This window comes from Antedon mediterranea, chromosome 6 (assembly GCF_964355755.1).
Source record: "Antedon mediterranea chromosome 6, ecAntMedi1.1, whole genome shotgun sequence".
Lineage (NCBI taxonomy): Eukaryota > Metazoa > Echinodermata > Crinoidea > Comatulida > Antedonidae > Antedon > Antedon mediterranea.
Genome location: NC_092675.1, coordinates 18,292,282 through 18,316,810, shown reverse-complemented (window position 1 = coordinate 18,316,810; position 24,529 = coordinate 18,292,282). Strand labels below are relative to the sequence as shown.

Here is a 24,529-nt window from a genome sequence, read left to right as displayed (position 1 = left end):
TATCGTAGGAGGAGATAGGAAAATGCGAAGCCTCCTCGCATTTTTGTGGCGGGTATTTTTCAAGATGGACATCCATTAGACAGTGTATACCACGATCGGAAAACACCCCTATTCGTTGAACCTAAATTCGTTTTAATCGTCAATAACTAATTATCTAACATAATTTAATTAGTAAACAGGGTTAAATCAGGTGGTTAAAATCAGTACCGAAAGTACGAACCAACTTTATATACCATCGAGTAAAAATTCTAGAAGTAAGGCGCGATTTACCGAATTTTGCCCTTACGTAAATTTATATATAGATATAGATTAAGAAAGGTAGGCCTAAATTTGAACGATCACAATTAGAACTGGTTTATGATTCTTTTATAATATATATATTGTATTTGTATGTCTATATTCAACCAATCACAATTAAATTGTTATTATTTTGTTATAATGTCAATATTATCATCGTATCATAGATCGGTCCTATATCAAAATGTAATACAAGTATAACAATAAAAAATGATGGGGCAAAGGCAGCACAAAGCCTATTATAATGTAATGAAACCATAGGCCATTTTGAAAGTTATTAATAATCATTTCGCTTTAGACAAAATAAACAATTGAATAACCCATCATTGACTGACTTAATTCTAGACAATTTTCGGTTGAACTTTAATTACGATTAATTTTTTTGTTTTGATCAAATGAATATGAATCAATTTGTATAATGATTATATGACATAAAAATGGATAGGCGCGCCTAGAGGCCCATTCAACAACTTTTTCAGGACACAGTTTCATAAAAACGTCGGATCTTGCAGCGCATCATACTTACATAATACGCATGTGCAAATCGGTTTTATACTTTCAACCAATCAGATTAACAGATAATTCAAATCGAACTACGGTTCACATCACACACCGCGCTGTTGGTCAATTCTGCGTGACGACACGCACTGTACGCAGACAGCAGGCATACACATCAACTTTCGATCTGTTTAGAAAACCGCGACAAAATGTCGACGAAATAAACCTATAAATTAGGCCTAATTGAATGAAACAATGGAGACTAATAGTACCACGGCATGTTCTTCAATAAATGAAGAACAGAGCGTTGTAGTACATTCAAATGTGTATGGTGAAAATTCTCGTAAGCCTGAACCTGATTTAGCCCTACCGCCGACGGAAGAGAAGCCTTCCACGAAGGGAGCGGACCAATATTCGCCCACTCTCACAGAGAATTCTATCAACAATGAGAGATCATCTTTACTCATTGAAGAAAAGTGTTGGGACACAGAGTCAGGTGTAAATCCGATATGCGATAACCAAGATAAAGTAGTAGGTCTAAATGAAAAAATAAATGATGCCAAAGAAAATGACCTTGTTCAACAAGAAGGATACATTGCAATGTCCGAAAATGGAGAACATTGTGTGTTTATTCCAGCTGAACAAGTGGAAGAGGATATCCTTATGCGAGCAACATCAGATACAAGAGTAATTTTGACACCAAAGCAGGAAAATGAAATTGAAGATAGTGGGCACTTGATTGATGATGCAAGAAGATCTCAACCTCATCAAATGGAGAATCATTTTCAACAAATTAAACAAGAAGCACCAGCAGTTCAAACAGCAATGCCAACAATAACATTAACAAAACATGACAGTCTTGGTCACCCAACAAGATTTCATCAAGAACAAAATGCAATGATGATGAACTTTCATCAAGGACAGACTGATCCTGATCAAACATCTCAATTACCAGTGCATAACCAATACAATCCTTCCATGCCTCTTCATCATCACTTTTCTTCTCCAAGAAGAGGGAACCGACAACAGATGAGTACACAGTCAGTCCCATACTCTAGCCATGCTCTGTCTAACCGAGCAACATACCCTAATATTAATAGTGTAATACATATGCCACAAAACCAAGTTCATTTTAACAGCGGGTTGACAATGCAAAATTATGGTCAATTGCCACCAATCTCTACATTGCAACCAGGTGCAGTTGAAAATCAGACATTAAGTCATCCTCCTATGAATAGTACCGTTCATCCGCAGACAAGTATCATTGCTGGTGGTAGTGGGGATACAGTAATTTATTCATCACCAGTCAAGAGTGAACATAATTACAATCAGTACATGATGAAGGCACCAATAATGACAACCATTTCACCATTGAAAACAGGTTGGTCTTGCATTCATATTTTTCTTGAATTCTTGATAATTTGCCTATTCATGAATACTTTTTCTAACCTTTATAATACAAATATTTATCCCAAAAATGTGTGCTTTAATCTAATATTTCATTTCTTTTTTCAATTAGACTTGGTAATTCAAAATAATGATCCCATATCAAGTGGAGAAGAACAAAGCGTGTCACCTTTGTACAGAATGGATGGTCGGCCATCACAGGGTCTTGTACAGCAAGTTTTACATGTTTTTAAAATATGCAAAAAGACAGAAATGCAACCATGTGAAGTCTACCATGAATTAACGTAAATTTTTTTTACAATAATTTCTTTACTGCAATGTTCATGTCTGAGAAAGATATCATTAACATAACTTCTTTTTGATTCTAATGTTATATTAAAATACCTTGGAAGTAAAAGTTTTAAAACTCCATTTTACACCAATATATAATAATTCCATATCAAAATTATATAATAAGTACATGTATAATTTGTTACTGTGTTACTGGATTTCTTTTTTATCAAACAGAAAACTCTATCCATTATATACAACATATCATGGTCAGAAGAAGAAAAGTTGGATGGTGAGAAACATGCTTTTCTTATATTTGAAAGATTGTAGAATAAGCAACAGAGATTAAAAAATAATTTATTACAACTTTGTTTGTTTGCAAAGTGTAAGTAATGAATTTCACATAAGGATGTTTGTTTGTAAGGAGGCCAACATAAGTTTGCTGGCAAACTTTAGGTCATGAGCCACCAAGCTTTTGAACAGGAAGAACAATTCCAGATTCACTATTAATTATTTGTGGAATGTTCAATATTAAATAGTAACAAAAATAACTACCTAATTACTTAATTAATTCTCATGTAATTTATTTTATTTATAGGATTTGTACTGTAACTTTAACTGTTGTATTTTGTGTATTGTATCTGTTCTGAGGGTCCCAAATGATCAGCAATTGCTGGAAGGATCACCATCATTAAATATGGTTCAAATAAAATAAATTACACAATAAAAGCTTATGTACAATATTTTGATCTACTACAGAGCTCTGTTAGACATGCATTAACTCATCCAGCTTTCAAATCCAGAAGAGCTGATGAAAATAAAAACGAAAGCCATCGAAAGGGGTGTTTCTGGTCTATCAATGACAATTACAATCCACAAGCTCCACTTCCAAGACGCCGACGCAAGGTACAGCGTAAAGTAAATTATTCCAACAATCAGCAGGTTCAATACATGATGATGCCAATGGCGATGTCAAATGAACAAATGATGGGGCCGCAGAACGCAACTGCTTTTAGTTCAATGATGCCAGGTAATGTGATGCCAGCTTATATTATGCCCCAAAACAATAATGCACATTCATTTGGGGATGGTGGCAACCAGCAGCATCCAGCATTAAATATTATGCAGCCCCAGCCTATGATGGTCCCTCCGTTTGGCAATGTCGCCAACAATGGCAACATGGCGCATTTTGGGCAGTTTGGTGGCAACTACCAAAACCAGGGTATGAACATTTCATTCATGGAGCAAATGAAAGCTGCTGAAAATCCAATGAAGAAACACAACCACATTGTGTCGCCAGCACAGATTGCTCCACAGCCACTAGGACTTTGTCCGTACATTCACCATGACAATGATGGCATGCAGAAGGTGCAGCAAAAACCTGAATCTGAAACAATGCCTACTGCTGTCAGCTCCTCAACTTGTGCTTATGTTGTGCAAGATTCTGATAAAAGAAAAGATGAACCATCATCAGCATCATCCACCAATCAGTCTTTGATAGAAAGACAACCAAATGAAAGTATTCCACCCAACAACCAAGAGTCTTGCTCTCTTCAGCCACAAGTTACACCAAAGATTATTGATTGTCAACATACTTCATCAGATAATGCGACACAGCCAACTGAAATTGTCAACAAGACACAACCAGCAACAGAACAGTTATGACCTGGATTATTACAGTAAGGATTGACGTCATTATATGTGCCCTCAATTATGCCTCAATTACAGAGACACCATTTCAGCCAACTGTAGGAACATTGCATCCTCTTTCTTCTCCCCTGTATTTTTTTAATTGAAGCAAAAATTACATCAGCAATGTTGTTGGTACAGTACTTTGAATTGATGATTCTCTATCCCTGTTTTCCATCCATCCATGTGGCAACTTTTCTAATGAATTCATCTTATATCCTATATTTTGGACTATAAGCGTTACTCTATAATGTAATGAAGATCTGAGAATAGAGAATTAGGTTACAATTCTTGATAGTGTTTTTAACTTATTTTACTAGATTATGGAATCATTTTTTATTTACATTTATTTTCTAGATAAATCAAAAGACCCATTAGCCCATCAAGAACTATGTGACATGGTATTAAACACTGTAGTTGCTGATGAAGAAAGGTCAGTATTAGAAACCAATCAACATGTTTGTAGTTGGCCTACTGATGCACATTTCAAGTGTACAATAGCAATCCTGTAAATATTTATCCAAAAAAGTTAAGACTTTAAATGTTGCAAAATCATTTCAAAGTATTTTAATGTAAACAGAGAATACTGTACAAAAAAGTAGTCATGTGCTTTGTTAAGAAAAATGTTTTTGTTGAGAAGATGAATTATCTTGTTAAAATTTATGAAAAATGCAGGATGGTTTAAATTAATAGTAAAAAGAGAAATTCTATTTTTTTCCTATTCCTTTTTTAGTTAATTAGTTTAATGGAAATAAAATGTATTCTTGCTTATGTATAATAACATAAGATTTTAACTTGGTGGTCTACGTAAAAATTGTATAGGAACGTATTAAAATGGGTTCTTTTTTTATATGGTGCCAAATGAAATGTTTAAATGATTAACTAGAATAGAAATATGTAAATAATTTAAAACCATTTTTGTATGGTTGTTTTTAGTATTCAATTAATTTTTAATTAATTAATTTCTGCAAACAGGTGATTACTAGAATAGATTAATTCTTTCTACTTTAATTAATAAAAAATCAAATAAAAATGATATTACAGTATATTTATTTAGGTTTTTTAGTTTTTAGTGAATGTTTAAAATGTGTAAAAACATTTGATCATTGTGTTGGTTTTAATGAAATGATTGTAAATATAATGATTGTAATTTTTCTTCTAAAATTAAAACAATTAACTAGACAGTTTCTGTTAACATTCTTGTTTTATTAATATTGGAAAGTTCTGTTGAACATTCACTATACATGGGTTGACACACTGCTTGTATTATAACAAAAAACATAACAAGCACTAATTAATAACATCTATCAAAGATGTTTCCAAAATCAGATTTAATATAAATTGATACTTTAACTGAACAATATCATTTTAATTTTGTTTAAGTATGTATAACAACAAACATCTTTATAAATCGGATTCAATCAAATGGCTACAATAACAATTGGATGTTATTATTAATAAGTATGGTTATGCAATAAGATCAAAGATGTTTATATAAGTATGCTTTATCTGAACAATGTCATTTGTATGCTATTTTTTAAATGTATATCACAGATCAGTCTAAATTAGATTCAATATAAAAGGATATCAATTAATAAAAGTGTTTTATGTTCAAAACAGATTTTATGTAAACAAGGTTTTTATGTATTAAGTGTATTACAAGTTTTAGATAATTAAAAATTATATTGGAAGTTCAAATTTGTTTAATGTTTTTATTTAATTTAACATTAACAGCACCAACACATATAATCAACAGTGTCCTTTTCTTAGAAAGCTAAAACAACCTTCCTTTGTAAATATTCTACTTCAAAAAACAATAATAGACCACTACTTTAAAATTTATAATTAGATTATTGGTTTATAAATAATAAATATACATTATGTAAAAATAACATCATTTTCATTAAATAATTATAAAAATAACTAGTGACATTAATTGATTTAGAACCATAGTATTTCACTCCCCAATAATTAAACTTTTTTGGATCAATTGTTCCAAGGGGATTTGGTAAAGAAACATGATTAGTACTACAGGCATTATGAGAAGGTTGTAATGGGCAAATACAGCACTTTTCAACCATTAGAACTATAAACGTGTAATAACATTGATGACATTTATAAAACCAACTGCATTTAAACTTATGCACAGAAAAGAGGCATTTATTTTGAATACATTTACATGGTTTGCAGATCTATAATTTTACTGCTGAGAGCTAATTAGCTATTAGACACTTTATAGTAATACTGTAGCACTAACAAATTTACACACTTAAAATTGAATTGAGAAAATATCAGGACAAATGTGTTAGTAATGATGTAGTTATAACTAAATGTGTTAGTGATGATTTTTAATTACCATATATGATTGCATTACTACAACAAGTTTATATTACTTTAAAACAATTACACAATGAAATCAATAGCAAGCTTGTTAGAAGAAGTTAAAATACTATATATTACACATCTTCTGTGTAATTACAAAATTTGGTAAATCGACCATATTAATACTATTCTATAATGGATGATTAATTAACAAATGTAAACAAACAACAAACCATAACAGGTATTTATACAACAATGAACATGTATGCACATAAATATGGTATTGTGTAGTCACAACTTTCAGCCATTATCTGTTAATAAACATCATTCTATAGCTATAAACATTCATATTTTGTCAACTATACTATGATGTGCACATGATCCACTTTAACTTACAACACTGTTTTATAAACAGCAATGAACCAATATATTGAAAATACATTTTAATAATAAAATAGCAAATTATGTCAAAGACAATAGGAGGCGTATTCAACTGATCACTCGCAAGCACCTCGCATTGAGCTACTCCCACTGCTTGCATATGAACAGCAAGGGGGGCTAGATTTGCTCAAAACATCCCAGTCAAATATGGCTTATCTGCTCAAAACGGCCCAGTTGATTACACATAAGGTGCACATATTTGGAATAAACAAAACAATAGGCCTATCCAAAACTAATTACAATATATCCTACATTTGGAAGTCAAAAACATTATATTAACTTGTTTATTATCTACAGTATTTTGTGTTCAGGAATTTTCTGTACAAACATTAAAATATTGATCATTAACATAGCAATTTAGTAGGTGAATTAAACTTTAAAAAATGTATATTAAAATATTGATCATTAACATAGTAATTTAGTAGGTGAATTAAACTTTAAAAAATGTATATTAAAATATTGATCATTAACATAGTAATTTAGTAGGTGAATTAAACTTTAACAAATGTATATTAAAATATTGATCATTAACATAGTAATTTAGTAGGTGAATTAAACTTTAACAAATGTATATTAAAATATTGATCATTAACATAGCAATTTAGTAGGTGAATTAAACTTTAACAAATGTATATTTTAGGTGTTTCGTTAATTTGTAAATAAAACTTAAATATACACATTTTATATTTATAATAAATACTACTTAAGTTTAATTTCACTTTTAATGTTAAAATTTGGTATTTTTAACACCAATAATATATATACACATGTTCTTCAGCTTCACTGTGTAGATTGCCAACAATCCAACATACTGACACCATTTAAAAAAAATATATAAAAAATAAAGAAATAATTAAAAATGGAAATACTTGTCTAAAATTTACCTAAAACTTAATAAAATACTGTACAGCTTTATTTACAATTTTTATCATATATTTTGGCTTTGCAAAAAAATTTATAAACAATAATACTGAAACACTAATTGAATTCCATATCCAACAACATTAATAATAACATTACTATAAACATTAGATCTCCACGGATCTGTATACATGATTTGTTTAGGTGCAAGATGTGGCGAGTTGTTTATAATAAATATTCATAAAATGTGATTAAATTCCTAAGTTAACATTACCCATAACAATTACTTGACTTTTATATGGTTAAAAATTCTATAATAAATATTTCTAAAATGTTTATAATTTTTTTAATGAAGGCAGGCATTTAATGTTATCATTATAATTAAATTTCACAATGGGGGCTTTCCCCTGAATAAAATATGGTATACTTTAAAATAAGACATTTTAGCACTTTTTATGAACCAATTTAACAATTATTCAATAAATACTATTTGAAAACAATTTGAATGCTTTACAATGTTTTTGCTCATCTCAAAATACATTTGTGCCTTTTTGCTGTATTTTTTAAATTCCTAAATATGTTTGCATAGATTTAATGTTGTTTAAAGTAAATCAACACATGATCAGGGCTTCAAGAAATACTTTATATATTATATACAGAATATATATATCACAAATATTTAGCATCATTTTTATGTACCACTCGTTTACATTCTCTATATAACTGATAATAATATACCATCTATAATGTATTAATACTTCATATAGTCTTCTTATATTCTTAATACACTGGTGTCATATGATAACTCTTGCATATGCAAATTATCTGCTTACATCCTCTGCTGTTGTAGGTTTTGTATTTGCTTACGTTAAGAAAACCTTACCAGAGGATAGTCTGATGGCATGCTATTATAAGCAGTATACCACAATCTTAATCTTAGTCTCAGATTGTTCAATAATTAATACTGCGCTTCATCGTGACAAGACACCATCTTCTTAATTGTTTGCCAATTTCTGTTTTTTTTTAATTGCCAGGTTTCCTCCTATTTTAGCGTCATGATAGTTAGCACATACCCATTCAACAGAGCAATTAGTATTCTGGCAATTCCTTTATAATTTCAAACTTTACAAACTTAAAGCTGAATGTATATACAAGAATGGTGGTTATGCTTGCAATAAAAATAAACTCTGTCATCACTCTTCTTTATGTACAATATTGTCTGACAATCTAAAATAAGAACAATAGATATTAATAACTATTTTAATTATGCTACAATATTCCCAAATAATTACCACAAAAGTAGATGGAATATAAGGACTAGTACATACAAAATAAGAACAATAGATAATAGCTGTTTTAATTGATTGATTATTGATTTCCACAGTAAAAACAAAACCTGCATTTAATGCAAACACCTTTAATCATGGTACTCCAAATCTAATTAAGAAACCATATTACGTATATATGTATATATATATATATAAACAAATCAGGTAAAGAACATTAATTCTAAACCACCCGGTTAAATACTAAAATTTAATTAATTAATTTGAAACGATAAAGATGAAGAAATCTGTGAGAATGAGAAAAAATCGCCCCAACCGCCTGCTTGATATGCAGATGTCCTAACCATTAGACCACTGGGGCCTTCATGGTATTGTTCAAACTCGATTGGATAGCGACTCTTTAACATTCTCAGCGTGGTACGGCGGAACAGCACTAGTCCTGTATATATATATATATATATATATATAAATCCAAAGGCAAATTACTGAAAAAATGACAATGCTGTTGGTATCAGTGGCTGGATCTCAATGGAAATACTGTACGAAAAAAAAAGCTAAAAAAGCTAAATCAAAACGATAAAGTAAAACAGCCAGGAAAGTTAGCAGAGCTTTCGGGCAACACTAGCTCTTCAGTGCATATATATATATGTATGGTCCTAACAAACATTTAGATCAATCAATGTTAACAATCAACTAACAATAACATCTGCCTAAACATCTTTCTTTGGAGAGAGACCTGTATACCTAATAAACAAATATATTTACTACTGTACAAAATACTTACCAGTAATCACTATCTTCTTCCTGGGAAACATCCTTTGATCGGTAAGCCATCCTCACCCTTTGAGAAAATAATAATAGTAATCATTTTATTTTTATTAATCTCATAAAAGCTCTGTTTACACTATCAAACTTTATGTGACAAAAAATGTGATGTGCCCATATAATATGGAAATATTATATCACTACCATATTTGAATATAGACCATATTTGGGCACTTTTTTTGTCAAACTTGGTTTATAGTGTAGACAGGGTTTATATTGTAGACAGAGCTTAAAGGGCATCTTGACCGAGGACCATATTTTTATCGTCGCACGCGCTCGCCGTACAGCCGTCGCCGTCAATTGCTGTGACGTCAATGGTGCATTGCAAAATCTACTTAATGAGTTTTCAATGAGATAGGTACCATCACTTCAATTGCTAATTTAACCTGTATTAGGCTTAAATTTGCCAGAATGTTTAGTCTGGTATTTTAAAGAAACACTTCAATATCCAGATAGGCAAAAGAAACAGGAAAAAATGTCAACATTTATATTTGCGTCTGGCGATATCCTTAATCTCGCGATTGTTCTGAAATCATATGTACATCCCTAAGACGTTGTTAAAATATGGTCCTCGGTCAAGTTGTCCTTTAAATTTACAACCCTGAGCTAGAGCTAGGACCTTGGGATTGGAAGTCAAGATCTACCAGGCTACAAAAAAGCATTTATTTAAATTAAAATCATTGCTGATCAACAAGGTAACAAAATTAGGATAAAATATAATCATGTCAACTGACTAGTAACAGACCTAATGCTCTGTGTACACTATCAAACTAGTTTGACAAAAAAAGTGTGATGTGCCAAAATATGGTAGTGATATGCCCAAATATGGTAGTGATATCATCATGTCCATATATGGGCGCATCACATTATATTGTCACATAAAGTTTGATAGTGTAGACAGAGCTTAGCAAATACCCAACTGTAATAGATAAACTTACAACAGGACAGGGAGCATCCAAGCCAGGAACACCGGCATTTCCTCTCTCACCTTTCATACCCTTCTTACCACGCCTACCTTTGTCTCCCTACAAAAAAGAACCAAAATGTATTTTAACATTAGTAAAAGGTGTATTTATATGCCGATATTAATGTTGATGCTAGTAGCAACACAATATATTACCAATAAATGTACACTTTTCGTATTTTTAATATAAAGTGGAGCAAAAAATAATTTTATTTTTTTGAAGAATGGAAATACAGATTATATATAAACACTTACCTTTTCTCCAGGTAAACCAGGTGTTCCCTGCAATAAGAGAAAACATTGACTTGTAATCTATATGCTTTTATACATAAACATTATGCAGTTCTACTACAACATTTCTGATCTTCCAACACATGCAAACATTACATTACTCGCTTGCATACATTTTTCAGGACACATACATTCATTTATTTTACTTAAATTTTGTTTACATCATTTCAAAATACTTACTCTAAAATATCACAGCTTAAAACAAGCAATGACAACAAGAATTTATTTTACAATATTATAACAAATATAATAAATCTATTATTTAGTACTCATTGATGTACAGTAGTTAGATAAGTTGCGGGTGGGACAAACATAAAACAGGTGACCAAAAGATTCTTGGGAGGGTGCTGTATTGAAATTAGGCTGTGTTAAGAAGGCGTTAAAATAAGCTTTAGGCTGAGTGGAAGACTTTGAAAATGGGTGCTAATGCCCACCTCCACCTAGCACAATTACATCCATGGAAGGCCTACTGTATTTCAATTTATCTTTAACAAATTTTTTTCTATTGAAGACCTTATATTCTACAAACACTGTACAGCAAGTAAAAATTATTGTATTGAATTCAATAATATAAGATGTAACCTCAGGGTCTCAAATTGTTGCATACGTGCTAGTTGCTAGTTAATAGGGAGGTTTCGCAACCTTACGAATACGATAACGAAAACGGATACGTCATACATTTGTGAAACTTTTGAGCTGGGATCCCTATTTCATAACCGTAAAGCGTATTCGTGTTGACGAATATCACCAGTCATATTCGTATTACTACAAAACGAGTGTAGTTTTTCATCTATTTTGCACATTTTGCATTTGAATTAGGAATGATTCATGATTATAATATAATTATAGATTTATTGAAAGTAATTTACTAAAGTAATTTACTAAAATGCCAGGTCAATTTAGATAAATAGCAGTTTTTAAAGTCCTCACTAGCTTTGATGTTACCCTAGGCAGCCAAGCACCAAGCAACACGTACCTGCGCTTCGCTCAAATTTACCGCAGTCATATTTTGGACGTGCCTCGATATTTCGTTGCCATGCGAAACAGATTTTTTTATGGCTTACGAAAACGAATACGAGTGCATGACGTATCCGTTTTCGTTATCGTATTCGTAAGATTGCGAAACCTCTCTATTCTCAGTAATGTTTAACATAATTATTCAAGAAATCTTGAAAATCATTCAGTCATACACATTGTTTACTATGCTTTTAATATTACAATATTATTATTACAGTATTATTATAGTAAGCAAAACTATGAGATTTATATTATTTTATTCATATCTATATAAAACTGTAAGATATAATTGTTAGTTCAATATTTACAATATTTTAAGTTTAGTTATAATAATAGATACTAAACAATAGTTTTTAGTTAAGTAATACATCTCACATGCACTAATAATATTATATTTTGTTTGTTAGCATGTAAATGTAGTAAAGTGCTTACCGGTTTCCCCACAAAGCCTTCTCCCCCCTGTTGGAATAAAGTAAATTATACCCATTTTTAAAATACTGAAGATATTATATGACTGCCCTCAATATTGCTACATTCTTTTTCCTTTTAGCTTGAAACTTTTTCAACATAATAACTGTTCTTTTGGCAATGCACTAAATGCTACTGTAGTTAAGTTATTTATTTATCTTACTAAGAAGGTAAATTATTAATCAACCATTACAAATTATTGATCACTCAGTTAAGTTGAAACTGTTGAAATATTGGTGTATCAGAAAAACAACAAAGTGAATGTGTAGTAGTGAGACAGATTTACTTAAATGTTTGAATTATTGAATTGAATTTTAATAAACAAACTTACTTTCATTCCTTTTTCACCCTGGATTCCGTCCATTCCAGGTGGTCCTTCAGGACCCCTTGGTCCTGGTACACCCTAAAGATACAAGTAACGTGAATAAAATATCTTTTCTTTGATTGGAAGAATTCACTCTAATCTCACATGGTGAACATTTCTTATGCAAACAATATAGCATAAACACCTAAAATTCCCTTAAATATTTCACTTAAGTCAATAAATATTTATCGATTTCATTTAAGTGCTACTCATTTAAATAGGAGAATGTTTAAATGTTAACGGCACATGTTTTCTTTAGCCTAAGTGTGAATGGTGAATATAGACACTGGGCAATATGTAGTATTTTATTCTCTCTGTATTAATCTTGGACAATATAACTTTTAAAAATTAATTTTTTTTATTTTAGCTACAGCCCAAAAACATAATGTCAATCCATGTTAATTACCGGTTTTCCTAGTTCTCCGTCTTTGCCCTGAATACCTGTAAGTCCACGGACTCCAATCTGACCCTGTTGGAACAAAGAGTCATTTTGTTAACCATTTACTCTACTGCATGTGAGAAATGTGGTTGTAGAATCAAATCAATCAATTATATTAAAGAATGGTGAATTAAAGAGGAAAACAAAATAATTGACTTTACCTTATACCCTTGTGGACCAATGTCACCCTTGTCACCTTTTACTCCATACCCCTAAACACAAACAAAATAAAGTCAACATAATGTTTATGTAAAAGATACTATAATTCATTTTCAATGATTATCTTTTAGATTGTTAGTAAGTATAGAAGAGCAAAGGAATTGATATCTCTATCACTTGATCAAAAATGACCGGGGTAATAATATGTACAGCACTTATAGAGGTTTCACACATTAGGCGCTTTATAAATCTAAGATATTATTATTTATTATCATACATTATCATTATACAGTAATCTTTCTCACCTGAGGACCAATAAGGCCTTGGCTTCCTGCATCTCCCTTGGGACCTGGTGGACCCTAGATAAACAAAACAATGCAAAATATTATGTTTTTGTTTAAAATATCCTTGTTACAATATATTAGATTATAAAGAAATAAAATGTAAATTAATTTGTAAATTGTAAATTGTATTTAATAATATATATATAAATCCAAAGGCAAAATAGTGAAAAAATAACAATGTTGTGGGTATCAGTGGCTGGATCTCAATGGAGATACAAAAAAAGCGAAAAGCTAAATCAAACGATAAAGTAAAACAGCCAGAAAAGTTACCAGAGCTTTCGGGCAACACTAGTCCTTCATTAGTGCAAGTGAAGGTACTTGGACAAAGATAGATAGATATCAGGCAAGCGCTGCCTGAGTGGACAGGAATAAAAGAAATAAAACATTAGAGGCATAAGGCGTGGTGAATAGAGGGTGTAGATAGTAATAATAATATATATATTAATTAATTTAAATGAAATAATACTCACAGGTATGCCAGGTGGGCCTCTTGGACCAGGTATCTGTTTAACAAATACAAAATATTTCCAATTAATTAATAAATCCACTTATTAAATAAATACGATTAAAATTTGTAAAGGCATTTTTAAAATAAAAAATTGGATGTATACTGGTGCAAGTGTAGTGTGCAGAGCCATTGCATCATAACTGCTCAAACTAAAACATGCTTTGTGAGCAAAATGCAGTAACATTTCTATATAACAATTTTATATAGCATAACATTGTTGTAAATGAAAGCTACTGTAAATCACAAATAAACTATAAAGTCCTACCAATATTTTATTTTATCTAAAAAGTTCCCCCTACTGTCATTTAACATCCCTCAGGGATGATGCTATTGGATCAAAAAGCTACCTATTGGAAGACCGATTGACAGGGCTATAGCCACCAGTATGGTTGGTAAAGTTTCAACCTGGCCACTTTTCACAGAGGCCTTTGACAACCCAGTGGCTTGAAGAGAGATTGTTTCCTTTTCTTGCGAAAACCGGACCACTTTATTTCTTGTGGCTACATCACTGATTGGAAGGCTCTAATGAACTTGTAAAGCCCTATGAATTTGTATACGCAACTATGCATCAAAAGGCCTTTACTTTCTTTAATACAGGGGTAGATATGCAATTATGGAACTACTGAGGTTGAAAGGCTAACTAATGTTTTGCTACTATTAATGGTAGGTCCATATTACTATCTATAATTCTTTTAAAAAAACACCACACTTGATAGCCACAATTAATTATCTGAATAGTTGAATGATACTGCCATAAAAAATTAATCTTAAAAATTATCATTAAATATATACAGTATATTATTATTGATTAAATTTCAAATTAAGACATGCTAAAACAACTATTTTATAATAAATCATGATGAATGGATAAACATCATTAACCAGTAATATTTATTTTTAGTAAAAACGGGCAAAAAGTTGTTCAAGTATAGCAAACATAAGGTAACAATTTATAAAAGTGTATTTCACAGAAAACAATAGTGAAAGAACCACAATAACATAAAGAAAAGATATAAAGAGATCTAGTAAAATGACTTACTTCCTTGCCCATTGACGTCACTATTTCTCCCTAAAAGAAGGTGAACACAACAAGCAAAGTGGTGAAAAATAGAAACTGCAACATGCACAAATCTATGTCTATTGTCTCATATAAACTATAAAGCTCTGTCTACACTATCAAAACAAGTGTGATGTGCCCAAATATGGTATTGATAGGACATCATCATATCCATATTTGGGCACATCACATTTTGTTGTCACATAAAGTTTGATAGTGTAGACAGAGCTTTAAGGCCTGTTTCTGCTGAGCAAAAAGAATACAGAATCGGATTTAAATACCGTATTTTGAAAGGTATTTTCATTTTGCCAGCAGAACTGGTCCACATAAGAACCGATTTTTATACATGGTTTTAAAACTCCAATCAATTTCGGTCTCATTCTCAAATATTGGTTTTAAAGCAGTTTCCATGTAGCAATTCATGTGATGAAACAAATACAAATGGTATTCTTCAATAATTTGTTTTGAAAATGATAATTGAAACTGGTATCATGGCTAAATTGGATCAAATAAGGTAATTCTAAACCAAATAAGGTAATCTTTATTAAGAAATAACAGTATATATCATATGACCACTTGTTATAAATGTTTTCTGCTGTTTATATTTTAGAGCAGTACATATAAATAATAAATTTAAAATTGAGTTTTTCATCGCAGATGACGTTTTGTTGTATGTGAACACTACTTTGATAAGTAAGGTGATTCAAGGCGAGTTTACACGTAAACTAGATTGCCTAACATTGTGACTAGGCATGCATTTGTGCACAGCATTCTTCTCAGGTGTGGTGTAATTGGAATACAGTAATGAGCAAAATGCAGTGCTGCACATGATTGTCACTGAATTCTACTACATGCACAAGGTATCACTGCAGCAACAGACCTCCTTGTCTATACCCACACTAAAATGGACTATTGATGCGTGTTGGTATGTAATTACTGCAGCAACAGACCTCCTTGTCTATACCCACACTAAAATGGACTATTGATGCGTGTTGGTATGTAATTACTGCAGCAACAGACCTCCTTGTCTATACCCACACTAAAATGGACTATTGATGCGTGTTGGTATGTAAGTACTGCAGCAACAGACCTTCTTGTCTATACCCACACTAAAATGGACTATAGATGCGTGTTGGTATGTAATTACTGCAGCAACAGACCTTCTTGTCTATACCCACACTAACATGGACTATTGATGCGTGTTGGTATGCAATTACTGCAGTAAAAGACCTTCTGATCTATACCCACACTAACATGGACTATTGATGCATGTTGGTATGCAATTACTGCAGTAAAAGACCTTCTGATCTATACCCACACTATGAATGTGTGTTGGTATGTTTATACTACAGATACTAATTAGACTTAAAAGAAAGGAGTGAAAAAACTAAAGGAGTGAAAATAACTGAAGCAGTAAAAAAAGTCATATACTTACTGTAAAACCCTTTGGTCCAACTTCACCCTTTTCACCCTAAAAAAATAAGAATACATTTAAATTACTTTTAATTAGTAGGTCTTATGTAAATTTGATTTCCCGTTTTGATTTTTAACATAAAAACAAGCTGAATAATTTGAATATTTAATTGGAAATATTTTACATAATTAAAATCTCACCTGTTGTCCTGCTTGTCCTGGAACTCCCATGTCACCTGGTAATCCCTTCAAATAGAAATAAAAACATGTAAATCTACCAAAACTGATTGTTGATAAATAATAAATTTAGAAATAAATTGCTATGAAGAAATCCAACTTACTCTATCTCCTTGTTGACCCTTCAACCCCATTCCAGGTGGACCAACTACACCTGGTCTGCCTTCTGGTCCAGATTCACCCTGTATGCCTTGTTCACCTTTATCACCCTATACAAATTGGACAAACATTTTGATAAATTTTGATTCAAACTTTTAAATAATATAACTTTTTTCTAGTAAATTTAAATCCATATCATACACTTTTTAAATATATACAGAAATCTAAACCAGAAAATATCTATTATGACAAAATGATCAGAACTAACAGCATCTGAGTTGGCATTTACTTTCTGCTTAAGTCAAGATAGTTCAGAAAAACTTTAGCTTTATTTATCAAGCACTTCTTTTTTCTCAGAGCATTTTGAAACTGACTTAATTTAAACAAAATTAAGTTTTGCTAAATGATTTATTTTGAGCTGTATGACTACAGAAACCGTTTTAATATACGATAAATCATTCTTTATATAATCACTACTCCCAGTGTAGTATATGCACGCGCACATATATATATGCGTACTGCGCATATGCTCTGACGAGGTTTAGCCTACAAAACGTTCTATACTATTGTTCATGACTACTAGTTGGTTTCATTCAAAGGATGTATCATCGTCGATAATCGTGGAATAAATGACGCGTGATAGTTAACTAGTCCTAGCCAGGATCTTAGTTCTGTTGCATTCTGTGGTGCTCGTGCATCCTTGATGGCCACCACTTTCAGTGTAGTATATGCACGCGCACATATATATATGCGTACTGCGCATATGCTCTGACGAGGTTTAGCCTACAAAACGTTCTATACTATTGTTCATGACTACTAGTTGGTTTCATTAAATACGTTCATTATTATACTCATCTCAACGTACTTATTAATTTGTCTACGACGATACACGACACTGGCGACGAGGATACAGGCACATTTACATAGAGAGAAACGGAAGTTAGTATAATAATATTATAAAACTAAAGCCTAGGCTAGCAGTTTTTGATTTTCCAACAACGGCAACCGTAACCAAGGAACCGCACAGGCTAATAACGATTCTGAGCGCCCTGAACGTACAGAGCGAAGCGCGGTAATGGCAGCGGCTAATACCAGAATTCTATTCGAGGAATTCAACGTCCAGGATGGAGACATAGATACGTATGTGGACAGGCTGGAACAATATTTTGTGGCATTAGATATCAATGACGGAGGTAAGAAAAGAGCGATATTATTGAGTAGTTTAGGAGAGACTGGATACACAACGATACGAGATTTGTGTTTTCCTGATAAACCAAGTACAAAATCGTACGATACGCTCACAACCAAGCTCAAAGAGCATTACAAACCTACTCGAATAACGATTTCTGAACGATTTATATTCAGAAATGTAAAACAGACACCGGGACAGACTATTTCTCAATTTGTATCCCATCTAAAGAAAAAGGCGATACATTGTGGTTTTGAAGGAGAGGCATTGGAAAACGCACTGCGTGATCAGTTCGTATGTGGACTAATAAGTCAGAGCATCCAAAAGAAATTATTGACAAAGAACCATACGTTCAAGGAAGCAACAGACATAGCCATAGCCTCGGAGGCAGCAACAGCGAATATGAAAAGTATGTCGCACGATGTGGACAAGCCAATCAACCACGTTACGTCTAACAGCAGGAAGTCTACGAAAACGTATCAAGCGTCAAAACAAACACGAACGCAGAAATGTGACCGCTGTGGTATGAACAATCATACAAGAGATACGTGTAAATACAAAAACGCTACATGCTTTAAATGCAACAAACAAGGACACCTAAAATCAGAATGCAGGCAGTCGAGTAAATCAACAAAACAATATAAACCTAAATCCATCAAGCAAGTAGAAGCACCGGATTACGACGAAGGTAATGACGATTTTGTAGATACAATGTTTTGCGTAGGCATTAAGCAGGACAATTCGGTACCACCAATAACGGTACAGATGCGAGTTGATGATATAGATATTGATTTTGAAGTAGATACGGGCGCAGCAGTATCGATAATTAGCTTTGACGATTACGAAAGCAAGCTTAGCCATCTACCATTAAAGTCAGTAAAACGTACACTTCACGCATACACAGGTACTAAGCTCGATATAGCAGGAGAAATTAAAGTCACCGTGAACTATAGGGGCCAGAGTAACGTTCTCCCACTGATAGTAGTGAGAACACAGCGACGAAACTCACCACCCTTGCTTGGAAGAACCTGGTTAGAAGTGATTAAGTTGGACTGGAAGTCATTATTTCCACCATCGCTTGCTCAGAATTCGGTAGAAATAGATAACGATGTCGGTCAGTCATTCAAACGGAAGTTCCCAGAAGTTTTCCGAACGGAATTAGGTACGGTTCAGGGACACAAAGCGACATTACATCTAAAAGTGAACGCAATCCCAAAATTCTGCAAAGCTCGAAATGTTCCATTTGCGCTACGCTCCGCAGTTGAGGTAGAGTTAGACAGAATGCAAAACGAAGGAGTTATTTATCCGGTAGACTTTAGTCAGTGGGCAACCCCATTGGTATGTATTCCAAAGGCCGATGGCAGGGTACGTGTCTGCGGAGATTATAAAGTAACAGTCAACCCGAGTTTAAATTGCGACCAATATCCAATTCCGACCCCAGAGGAAGTTTTCACCAAGTTGGGAGGTGGAAAGCGATTCTCTAAGATTGATTTGAAATGTGCGTACCAGCAGTTAGTACTGGAAGACGAGGCGCAAGAGTTGGTAACGATCAACACGCATCGCGGATTATATCGATACACGAGGTTACCGTTTGGTATTTCGTCCAGTCCAGCCATATGGCAGCGATTCATAGAACAGGTGATAGCAGGACTTAAAGGAACATGTGCGATCATGGACGATGTTCTTGTTACAGGTGCGTCTGATAAAGAGCATATTAGTAATCTTGAGAAACTATTTGAGAGATTTAACAAGTATGGTCTCAGAGTGAAAGCTGAGAAATGCGCGTTTGTACAAAAGGAAGTAGTCTACATGGGACGTAAGCTATCAGCAGCAGGAATTCAACCGACAAACGATAAAGTGAAAGCCATCAAGGATGCACGAGCACCACAGAATGCAACAGAACTAAGATCCTGGCTAGGACTAGTTAACTATCACGCGTCATTTATTCCACGATTATCGACGATGATACATCCTTTGAATGAGCTGTTGGGAAGCAAACCATGGTCATGGACTGTCGACTGTAGTAAAGCGTTTAACGCGGTAAAGCGAATTATTAGCGAAGACATGATGTTGACGCATTATGACCCATTAAAACCACTGGAACTATACACGGACGCATCACCATACGGAGTTGGCGCAGTCATTTGCCACGTAAACGAGAACAATATCAAAACACCGATCGCGTACGCATCGCGAAGCCTGCATAAACACGAAAAGGGTTATGCACAACTAGACAAGGAAGCCCTAAGCATCATGTTTGGACTTCAAAGGTTTAGAACAGAGATTACAGCGATGGGCAATCGTGCTGTCAGCGTTCGAATACGATTTAAAGTTCATTCCTGGAAAACAGAACGTAATTGCCGACGCACTCTCACGTCTCCCAATGCCATACGAAGGACGGGAAGACGATGCAGTATATAACATAGCGGGGCATACATTAGACAATTTGCCAGTCACGAGTACGAACGTACAACAGCATACCAGGAAAGACCCGCTATTGAGCAAAGTGTTATACATGGTACAGACAGGTTTATGGCAGTCAGAAAACGACGACGATCTAAAACCATTCCTACACCGAAGAGACGAATTGAGTGTAGAACAGGACTGTTTGCTGTGGGGATACAGGGTAGTGATTCCACCGAAACTCAGAGGGGCAGTTCTGGAGGAGCTTCATTGTGCTCACCCCGGAATCGTGCGTATGAAAGAGATTGCGCGAAGTCATGTCTGGTGGCCCCAGATAGATTCCGACATTGAACGATTGGTGAAGCAATGTCAAGCATGTCACCAAACACAAAGTCGACCAAGCGTAGCACCAATGATGCCCTGGATCTGGCCAAATCAGCCTTGGACACGAATACATATTGACTATGCGCAGAAAGATAAACGAGATTATCTAGTAGTGGTTGACTCATATTCGAAATGGCCAGAAGTCGTTCAGATGAACAGTACGACGAGTGCAGCGACCATCAAAGCGATGAGAGAGTTGTTCAGTAGATACGGATTGCCTGTTCAACTTGTAAGCGATAATGGACCTCAGTTTGTTAGCGACGAATTTGAATTCTTCTTAAAGCAAAACGGGGTGAAACATGTAAAGGTTGCACCTTATCACGCCGCAAGCAACGGAGCAGCAGAACGAATGGTTCAATCTTTCAAAAGATCGTTAGCGGCAAGCCGAGCTAATGGGAAGGATTTCCAACAATGTTTGGACAGATTTCTTTTATCGTATCGCACAACAAAACACGCAACTACGGGACAAACGCCAGCGAAGTTATTCATGGGCCGTGAGTTAAGAACGCGAGTATCACTTTTACATCCCAGTACAGAAAACAAGGTACTTAACAAGCAGAGTGATCAGAAGCTTCATCACGACAAAACGAAAGATCTACGAGAATTTTACCCAGGTGAAATGGTATTAGTGAAAGATTTCCGACAAGAGGGAAAGTGGTGGCCAGGTACCGTGATAGAACGTACCGCACCAAAATCATACGTAATTAGTGTTGAGGATGGCCGAGTGTGGAAAAGACACATTGACCAGTTGAAAGCGACAGACGCGGACGCTTACGCGAGTAAAACCCCTACTTCACATAGCGAGTTGGAACACAAGATTAAACAGACAGTACCAATAACGATTGCGAGCGAAACGATTGCGAACAAAGAGCAAACATCCACCAACCAACCGGTTGAAGAGGAACATAGATTGTCTTCATCGCCTGAGGTTATTCCACGACGCTCCACGCGACTTCGAAGGAAGCCAACACGACTTATCGAAGAGATATAGAACTTGTGAACAATGTTATTATTATGAACGTTAAAGTTATGTTGTTCATGTTTTTACACAAAATTATAATGGTGAGAATTACTCACATTTGTTAATTATTATGAGGAACCAAATAAGAACTATCTGGAACTATAGAAGCAGTAATTTAATCACGATGATTAACCTATTTGATTAACAAAATAATTAACGAAAGTTTATTGTGCTTATTGATATAATGTTAACGTTAAAATAAGAAAGGAGGAGTGTAGTATATGCACGCGCACATATATATATGCGTACTGCGCATATGCTCTGACGAGGTTTAGCCTACAAAACGTTCTATACTATTGTTCATGACTACTAGTTGGTTTCATTAAATACGTTCATTATTATACTCATCTCAACGTACTTATTAATTTGTCTACGACGATACACGACACCCGGTACCTTATTTTATCTCTTACATCAAAACATCACAATAATTTAACTCAAAAAACTCTAAAACACACACACAATTTCAGAATAGGACAACAGCCACACACATAAAAAAACAGTATATCAAGGAAGGAGAACATTCCTTAAAGCAGGAATCATATTGGTTAATTATTCCTAATCTTAGTTTAAAAGGTGATCAGAACCATAGTATAAGATAATGTGTTGTGTTAAACAATAACAAAGATGTATATCTTTATGTGAATAAACATAGTACTGTACATCAATGTATATGAAATGCAACAAAATATGAATTCTAATATCAATGCGTGTGTTGATTGTCAATATGAGATTGCAATCCACTCATTCAAAGCGAATATGAATTAAATGAAAAAAATGAACAAAAATATTATGAATCTTTCCCTCCCTTTTTTACATGACATACCCGTCTTCCTCTGCGGCCTATTTGACCTGGTCCTCCTGGACGACCTGGTACTCCCCTTTGACCCTAAGGCAGTTAAAAATGAAAAATGAATACTATATGCCAGAGACAGACCTATATTTTAACAATTAGATATTTTATTTTATGTTTTTTATAGTTAATTATTATTTTTTCTTATAAATTTGGTGAAATAAAATGTAAGTTCCTTAAAAGGAATATTAAAATCCATGATTGTAATAATAAAGTCAGGGTTTAAACAATTTTTTATTTGAATTCATAAGTGATATAGAAAGAATGCCAATTTTTTAAGCCTACAAAAGTTTTCAAATGAGATGGTACAAATTTTATGCAATGCCCAATTAGATAGACAAGTTTAAAAATAAATATAATCTTTTCAAAGAAAACAATAGTTTTGTTTTATTAAAGTAAAATAGTTTTATAGTAGAATAATTTTGTTTTGTTAATTAATACATTTTCTATGAATTATTTTCTTTCAGAAATAATTCATAAGTCTAACTCTGGCAAAATTGAAATGAGAAAATAAAAACATTTTCATGCATAGAGTTTTTGGAATGCAATTGTGTGTATAATATAGTGAGTGCATTGTGCTGCGTGCAAAATAATGTGTATTTAATCTATTTAAAATGTTGAAATAAAGGTTATTTGAAAGATAGATGTTAATGAAAACAATGAGTTGTCCATTTTGTGATTAGGTTTACATATGCACCTGTTTTGATAAGGTTGCCTTAGGTAATGTGAATGTCTTAGCATCCTACTGGTGGCATAGGTTTATTGAACTGCTTTTCTTTTATAAATATTGAAATGTCAAATGACATTTGTATACTGTATACTACATCAGCTTTTTGACCACACTCAGCAATTACGTTCCATTATAACATCTGTACACACTTCTAAACTTGACTGTCAGCAGTACAAGTTTTACCTACACCACTATCATTTTTTTAACTTCTATATTGTGCACAAAGCATTCTAATTTCCTATTTATAGCATTTCTAGATGTGCAAAAGAGACTAACAAAGAAAACTAGATATTACATCACCACTGCTTTCACAATCTTCTGTCATCATTCTATTTTCCATATTAATATCATCACACGCTACATCATCAACACCACATAGTTCTCTTTACCATCATAATCACTGTGATTGTCTTCAACAAAGTATACCATTTCCATTGTCATATCTTTGGATGTTTGTATGACACACTGCAATATAGCATTGAGGTACCCTATTATGAAACTCAGTAGTCCTTTCTATTTTTTTCAAGTTCTGCAAGTGATTAGTAATAATACAACTTGATTTCCTATACACAAATCAAAAGTAGGCAAGCTTCTTGACACAAGTGCATCTAACCTGCTTTGCTGAGCACCAAGGCTAATACAAAAAAAGACAGCAGCAAAAAATGTGTTTGTATGCTGTGCTGTGCAGAAAGT

At 33.3% G+C, this 24,529-nt stretch overlaps 2 protein-coding genes across 7 annotated transcripts in view; one reads left to right on the top strand and one right to left on the bottom strand.

Annotated features, from left to right (window-relative positions):
• Positions 1-938: 938 nt before the first annotated feature.
• LOC140051890 (uncharacterized) lies at positions 939-5,847 on the top strand. Of its 2 annotated transcripts, none has more exons than XM_072097228.1 (5): positions 939-2,176; positions 2,315-2,486; positions 2,710-2,764; positions 3,232-3,502; positions 4,519-5,847. In XM_072097228.1, exons 1-5 carry the CDS (start codon positions 1,051-1,053, stop codon positions 4,671-4,673), a joined length of 1,779 nt encoding a protein of 592 aa, XP_071953329.1. In that variant the 5' UTR covers positions 939-1,050; the 3' UTR covers positions 4,674-5,847. The 2 variants fall into 2 exon arrangements, with proteins under 2 accessions (XP_071953329.1, XP_071953328.1); XM_072097227.1 differs by having other exon boundaries at positions 942-2,176; positions 3,232-4,151; positions 4,519-4,647.
• A 1,629-nt stretch (positions 5,848-7,476) lies between these two features.
• LOC140051887 (uncharacterized) overlaps positions 7,477-24,529 on the bottom strand; it is a 92,637-nt gene continuing 75,584 nt past the window's right edge. For 4 of the 5 annotated variants that reach the window (XM_072097222.1, XM_072097225.1, XM_072097226.1 and 1 more), the window contains 14 exons: positions 17,262-17,366; positions 17,122-17,166; positions 16,943-16,978; positions 15,490-15,519; positions 14,413-14,445; positions 13,904-13,957; positions 13,601-13,651; positions 13,407-13,469; positions 12,968-13,039; positions 12,601-12,627; positions 11,116-11,142; positions 10,835-10,921; positions 9,856-9,912; positions 7,477-9,012 (listed from right to left, as the gene is read on the bottom strand). In XM_072097222.1, coding sequence (XP_071953323.1) covers positions 9,865-9,912; positions 10,835-10,921; positions 11,116-11,142; positions 12,601-12,627; positions 12,968-13,039; positions 13,407-13,469; positions 13,601-13,651; positions 13,904-13,957; positions 14,413-14,445; positions 15,490-15,519; positions 16,943-16,978; positions 17,122-17,166; positions 17,262-17,366 — 678 coding nt within the window. In that variant the 3' untranslated portion in view covers positions 7,477-9,012; positions 9,856-9,864. The remainder of the gene's footprint in view (positions 9,013-9,855; positions 9,913-10,834; positions 10,922-11,115; positions 11,143-12,600; positions 12,628-12,967; positions 13,040-13,406; positions 13,470-13,600; positions 13,652-13,903; positions 13,958-14,412; positions 14,446-15,489; positions 15,520-16,942; positions 16,979-17,121; positions 17,167-17,261; positions 17,367-24,529) is intronic. The other variant, XM_072097223.1, reaches the window with a different exon arrangement.